The following is a 6,801-nucleotide window of genomic DNA, read 5'->3' as shown; positions in this document are numbered from 1 at the left end:
GTATCATATATATTACATACATGTTTCCAATCCACTATAGCATTATTACCAATACTAAAAATTGTAAGATTGTATAAATTATCTATGTCTTCTATTTCATTAATTTCATTATTAAATAGAAGTAATATTTCCAATTTTGTTAAATTATTTAAATTTTCCATTATTCTTATGTGATTAAAAGAAAGATCTAATTCCTTTAAATTAACAAGAACATCTAGATTCTCTATTTTTTCGATAATATTATTAGATAATTTTAATTTGACAAGATTTGGCATTACCCAGAGATGATCAATTTTTAAAATATCTAAAAAAAAAAGTAATGAAGTCAAGCCTATGTAATAAGATAAATACAATTTTACAATTATATATAGTACATACTGAGAAATTCAATTCGAATTTCTTTGTTTTCATCCAATTTAATACCATCTTCATAAAACAGTTTACCAGCCACTCCTTTTGGTCCTTGTTCAATTATCAAATTTATAAGCATATTTTGATTTATTACTCGAGCTTGTACAAACTCTTGTAGTATAGTAGGAACGTCTTCCTGCACCATCATTTTCAAATATTCTGTACAAATCGCACAAACTATGTTAATAAATATATCAGTTTGTATTATTTTAGATCCAAAGTAGTATTTCATTTACATAGTTTTGATTTAGTTGCCGCGCAACGAGAATTCGCAAATTCCTCTATTACAGCGCTCTCTACTGTTTAATCAGGAAGATTTAAATCTTGATTAAGAGTGGTACATCTACAAACTATATGTCCTATGTTCAAATTCCGAAGCTTATTATCAGTATTACAGGTCTACCAACCAAAGCTGAAGGTTTAGGGAGGAGTTAGAGTAAGGAAGTGGGAGGTGGAGGGGAATTTGTGGTTTTCGCTGTTAATTAGCCAATAGTAAGGCTATCACACTACTCTTCTCAAACAACAATAGGCGATGATTGAACCTTGGGTGAGCAGTCGGTAACAGATGAGCCATAACATGTGGCCCACATACCGATTTTTAAGTTGCAGAAACGGTGGCTGTCGATCTGTAGTAGCATGTTATTTTTCGTTTCATTCAGAAATTTTTGAACACCATAAGCAATTTTTTAAAACGTAGAAAACTATTTGTATTATTCATGAATAACAAAACGATTTTCAATTTCCACTTTCCTAAATTTTAAAAAATATTAATACATTTCTTTAAGTTTCCTTTACAATAACAGCTTATTGTATGTAAATTATTTGGAAATTAATGTCCTAGGTACTATTAAATATTTGTCTTGTGGTCCACATAGGTAGGAAGACAAGACGAGCAGATAATCTCTTCACTTTCCTGTTCTTTTATCAGCGCACGACATTACCGACGGCTCGTTGAAAACCACTTACATATATTTAAATATCTACGCCAAAACTTCCCCTCAAATGGACAGTCTAGGGTCGTAGAATAGTAGGGATGGCGTTTCCGCCTGTTTTCCGCTCATTTGCGTGGGCATGCGCATTAGAACCTTCAGATTTGCATGGTCGACCTATTATTATAAAATTAAATTATAACCATCACTTGTGACGTTTCGAACGTGAAAATTATTAACAAGCTTTTATATAAAATAATTCTATTGTAGTTATTCATTCAATCACCTTTAAATTCTGAAAAAGAATTGATTTAAATAGATAGAAATAATTCAAATAATAAAATTTTAATAATCATCTTGTATACATGGAATACATAAATATCTATTTCTTTTGAATGTAAGGAATTTATTAATAAACTTGTTTAAAATTATAAATATTGTTTATTTATGAGATAATGCGTTTGCTAGAACGAATTTAGAACCAATCAGAGTACAATTCATGAAGTACTGAATCTGATTGGTTAGAGTTTCATGACACTTTGTATTTGACGTCTACCTTTCTCGTCGTATGGGTCATATAATACTGTCATTCAGAGTAAGAAATTTATAATTTATTATCAAATATCGTTCCTGTCAAAACTTATTGCGTGCCTTATATATGCACAAGTGAGTCAAAGTAATATTATTAAATATAGAAACAGTTTCATACATCGTGCAAGGATGTCATTTTTTGGAGTAAATGTCAATCCATTCTCAACACCTGTAGGTCAGAAAATAGGTAAGTTTATTATTTACCTTTACGAAAAATACCATGCCAATTAGTTCAATAGTATATTAATAATCAGTTAATAACTTTCTTTGATATAAACAATTGTTTGCATGTCAAAGAAATAAACATTGAAATACTTATAGATTTCTTTTCATGTATATATGTCTTCAGACATTTATGTCATGAATCTTTACTTAGTTTATAACTTTCATTAAAAGAAAATTGTGCTTAACAAAATATTCTTTCTTTATATATTCTTTATATACTCTTTTATCTGTATATTCCAGAGCAAGCTACAGATGGTAGTTTGCCAAGTGAAAATTGGTCACTTAATATGGAAATATGTGATATTATAAATGAAACAGAGGATGGGCCAAGAGACGCAATTAAAGCAATTAAGCGTAGGCTCAATCAGGCTGCTGGAAAAAATTATACTGTAGTCATGTATACCCTTACTGTTAGTACTTAAATATTTGGTAGTATTTATATTTTAAACAAGATATATACATTTTGTTAAGATTACTTTATACAATTAATTTATTTCATTTTCCAAAGTAATTTACTTCTTACAATTGTTTGATATAGGTTTTAATCATAGCCAATTTAAGTGACTAGATTAATCAAATTTGTTTTTATTACAATTTATTAAAACATAGTAGATATTCATAATTATTAAAATTCATATGTGTTAATGATCTAGGTATTGGAGACATGTGTAAAAAATTGTGGAAAACGTTTTCATGCTCTTGCTTGTTCACGAGAGTTTGTGCAAGAATTGGTCAAATTAATTAGACCAAAAAATGAACCACCAACAGCAGTTCAAGAAAAAGTCTTAAGTTTAATTCAAACATTGGCAGATACATTCCGCCATCAGCCACATACTCAAGGTGTTGTTCAAATATATCAAGAACTAAAAGTAAAAGGCATACAATTTCCAATGACTGATTTGGATGCTATGGCTCCCATTATTACTCCAGAACGAGTAAGATTTTTCCAATGCAACTCATGACTAATAAGATACAATACTTTTCATATTTTTATGGTTATTAATGAAATTCTAGAGTGTACCTGAATCAGAACAAAATGTTGTGAATGTCCCTATAGTTGAACAACAATCGATAGCTCCTGCAACTACACAAGTCCAACAACCTCAGACTCAATCTTCTGGGCAAGTAACTCAGTTAAACGAACAACAGATGGCTAAATTACAAAGTGAACTTGATGTTGTACAAGGGAACATGTGTGTTTTATCAGAAATGTTGGCATATTTTACAAGTTCAGATCAAAATAGTAGTCAACAACCTGATCCTGCAGACCTTGAACTTTTAACTGTACGAATATAATTATTTATTTTATATGCATATTAACAAGGAATACCTTTAACAAAATAAATATTCAATTTGTTAAGTAATGTAATGTTCTACATGAAATTGAAATAATCTTGGTATATGAGATCCTTTGAAACATTTAATATTTTCTTAATAATTTTATATTTGTAGGAACTTCATTCTACATGCAAAGCAATGCAAGAACGGGTTGTTGATTTAATTGGAAAATTGGCACATGATGAGATGACAGCAGAATTGTTGCGTATTAATGATGAATTAAATAATTTGTTTTTGCGCTATTCACGTTATACAAAAAATAAAGCTGTAGCTGCAAGTACTATTTTGGCACAAACAATTGGTCATCCACCAAATCTGGACTCTGCTTTATCAATTAATAAACAAGAACCTGATTCTCTTATTGATTTATCTGATGAAACTGATACTTTGGAGAAAAAAATTACAGAAATTGGTAAGTATTATATTTTTGATAAATTAACAATATAATGCAATTTTGTTATATTGAATTATAGGCATATCTGACAGTACAGACAAAAGCAGGACAGATCGAAAGGAGAAGAAAGAAGGTGATAGTGATGAATTTGATATGTTTGCACAATCACGCAATACATCTTATGAAGCTACAAAGAACAGGTTTCTAATATGAAAATTAACTTTCATTTTTTATATGACTATATATTGTAAAATATTCATTTTTATTGCAGTGGCAGCAAATACGAGGATAATTTGGAGCAGGTGAGCGGAGGGAGTCTCAGTACAGCGATTCTCAACCGCAATAATCCTAAATATCCCCAGCAGACTGCTTCTACAGTTGCTTCTACTACTGCTACTTCTGTGCGTAACCCCTGCCCTTACTATACTAATTATTGCAAAGCACTTAGTTGATGCCACAAATGATATAAGTATTAGTTACTTATTTACTGAAAAAGTAAGATTATTACAAATACCAATATAATTCTTGCAAACTTTATTACACTTCATTGTTGCAATATTATATTTTTACAATCAATTTAGTTATGAATTTAATACAATGAGCTTAAAATTGTCTACCCTTGTAAAGGTAAGAATATTACATTTACTAAAGTTTATGATATTGAAATATTATATTCTTATTAATTTAATAGATCTAATTAATTTCCTTTCCTTCACTGCATAGCTTTCTAGAGCATGGAGTATTTAATTTTTTCTTACGTTTCCTTATGCTTTATTTTTGCCTATATATATGCATATACTTATATACTTAATATTTGGTTGGATATGTTTATTTTTGTTTTTTGTACTTTTTTTTAATATTCAGCTTAACCGGGAATCTGAATTTAATGAAATGGCGGCCTGGTTAGATCATACGGTGAGTTCTACGTAACAGCGAGATTAAAAGTACAATCGTTTAAAATTTTTGCAATTTTCACAAAAATATTTAAATTGTATTTAATTTAATAAATTATGTTTAATAATCAGTAAAAGAAGTTTTCTTTCAGCCAGGAGCATATGGTGATCAAGGATCTCTAACATCATCGGAATTTGATCGTTTCTTAGCAGAACGAGCAGCAGTAGCTGAAGCTTTACCATCTCTACCTACAACTACTGCTACTACTGGAAGTACTACAAATCCTGAAAACTCTAATATTCAACGCCAAATCAACAAGGATCAAGATAAATCTTTATTTGCTCTTTAAGTATAATTTTAATGTTTACATTTTAGAAAACTGGGGAAAATTAAATTTGACCTGATTCAATTATCAAATACACTTTCTAACAAATCAATGATTCTAATAATAATAATTCTGGTATTAGAAACATTGATCAAATAAATGAAGAAAGAAAAGAAACAACAATAACAAAAAAGAAAATGCTTTGCGCTTATACGTACTTAAGAATGTAATTGATACTAAATGATGGTAAATTAGCATTTCATTATGTTGTAAAAATATAACAAGGAATAACTTATTTTAAATAATCGTAAACATTATGTAACACAGAAATAGGAATACTAACTTATGTTATTTGTATATAAAGAACACATTGTATTTAAAGTAATATTTATATTACAATGTGTGGTCTCATGCCTTGGAGCTATACATATAAGAATTATTAATTCATACAATTGCATTTTTCAAATTTGCAGATTCAAATGCAAAAAAAGTGAATATTTCATTATGCAATTGACTTTATTAAGCTATAGATGGAAGTATTTTTCTATGTTAAATTTGTGTCCTGATTACTTGACATTATGTACAAACATGATGTATTCACTATTATCGCAATTTTGATTTTTATAAAGTATTATTATCATAGAGTAATATAAATTTATTTCTAGTATTGCTATAATTATGTACTGATATTACAGATAATTAATATATTCTAAAATTATGATATGGAAATATCATTGGTAATAAGAAGCTTTATGAGATTTTTATGTTTGTAATTGTAAAACAATTGTTTTACTTTAGGGAAAACTAACATATTAAGTACTATGAAAAGAATCAACATTCTTTATGCAATTTTAAAAATGTGATAAAAAATTACAAAATAATAGTTCCACAAAACTATGTTCATATATTTGATTTTATAAAACTATTGTGTACTGTATCTTACTACCAATGAATATTTTATTTTAATATCAAATAGTAAAATATTTTTACTAAAGATATATTACTTTTGACAAATAGTGCAAGTCAACATAACACTAAACATATTATTTCTGTTCTAGAATAGATAAAATGTTTTACTTTTTCATGTTTATGATATTTCAAATAGATGTATACATCAACATTTAAGGGAAGCTAAATTCCTTTATTTCCATAAAGTGTTTAACAATTCATACATGTGAATACTTAGCTTCTTGAGAATCTAGAATTACTCAGCTTCTGCTTAGTTAATACATATAAGAAGTTGTTATATTGTTTTATATGATCATTTCAATTATTATTAAATATTGTGGAGAATTATAATTATTTTACAATTTCGCAAATTTCTTTATGATTTTAAAATTATAAATTTATTACATAATACTATATGTGATTTCTTTCATTTGTAATAAATTTTGCTAATATTCCAACATATTCATAATTGTTTTAAAAATCTCCCATCCTTATAACATAAACATAAAACTGTGATGCATATCTCAAAAGTTACAATAAAACACATTATCTAATAAAGCAGTACTTGATAATTTTTTGTAGCACAATTGCATAAACTAGTACTTTATATTTATATTAACACTTGATCTACAAAAAAATTATAAAGAATTGTAAGAAAATGAAAACATATTTGTTTACTCTTAATGAGTAGCATTTTCACTAACAATATTTCTATATTTTAGATTATTCTGATATTTGCAAATATC

General features: G+C 27.7%; 2 protein-coding genes across 5 annotated transcripts in view; one reads left to right on the top strand and one right to left on the bottom strand.

Moving 5' to 3' along the window:
* Positions 1-565, bottom strand: part of LOC108577041 (dynein regulatory complex subunit 3-like) — a 2,121-nt gene extending 1,556 nt beyond the window's left edge. Inside the window, exons 1-2 of the mRNA XM_017940129.1 lie at positions 379-565; positions 21-304 (exon numbers count right to left, since the gene is read on the bottom strand). Of these exons, the coding sequence (XP_017795618.1) occupies positions 21-304; positions 379-559 (465 nt within the window). The 5' untranslated portion in view covers positions 560-565. The remainder of the gene's footprint in view (positions 1-20; positions 305-378) is intronic.
* Positions 566-1,900: 1,335 nt separating this feature from the next.
* On the top strand, positions 1,901-5,161 carry LOC108577066 (TOM1-like protein 2). 4 transcript variants are annotated; one of them, XM_017940162.1, is made up of 10 exons: positions 1,901-1,935; positions 2,036-2,118; positions 2,397-2,566; positions 2,810-3,091; positions 3,171-3,440; positions 3,609-3,906; positions 3,968-4,088; positions 4,160-4,289; positions 4,753-4,803; positions 4,934-5,161. In XM_017940162.1, the coding sequence occupies exons 2-10, from the start codon at positions 2,061-2,063 to the stop codon at positions 5,129-5,131; spliced, it is 1,578 nt and encodes a 525-aa protein (XP_017795651.1). In that variant the 5' UTR covers positions 1,901-1,935; positions 2,036-2,060; the 3' UTR covers positions 5,132-5,161. The 4 variants fall into 4 exon arrangements, with proteins under 4 accessions (XP_017795651.1, XP_017795652.1, XP_017795649.1 ...); XM_017940163.1 differs by having other exon boundaries at positions 1,901-2,118; positions 4,160-4,190; XM_017940160.1 differs by having other exon boundaries at positions 1,901-2,118.
* The last annotated feature ends 1,640 nt before the right edge of the window (positions 5,162-6,801 follow it).

This window comes from Habropoda laboriosa, unplaced genomic scaffold (genome assembly GCF_001263275.1).
Source record: "Habropoda laboriosa isolate 0110345459 unplaced genomic scaffold, ASM126327v1 scaffold486, whole genome shotgun sequence".
In the NCBI taxonomy this organism is placed as follows: Eukaryota; Metazoa; Arthropoda; class Insecta; order Hymenoptera; family Apidae; genus Habropoda; species Habropoda laboriosa.
This window is presented reverse-complemented; position numbering and strand designations above follow the sequence as displayed.

Bases quoted from the DNA above. Each gene is read 5' to 3' on its own strand.
- LOC108577066 (XM_017940162.1), top strand. From the start codon at position 2,061: ATGTCATTTTTTGGAGTAAATGTCAATCCATTCTCAACACCTGTAGGT. The intron at 3,092-3,170 runs GTAAGATTTTTC...ATGAAATTCTAG, and splicing joins CCATTATTACTCCAGAACGA to AGTGTACCTGAATCAGAACA. The intron at 4,290-4,752 runs GTGCGTAACCCC...TTTAATATTCAG, and splicing joins CTTCTACTACTGCTACTTCT to CTTAACCGGGAATCTGAATT.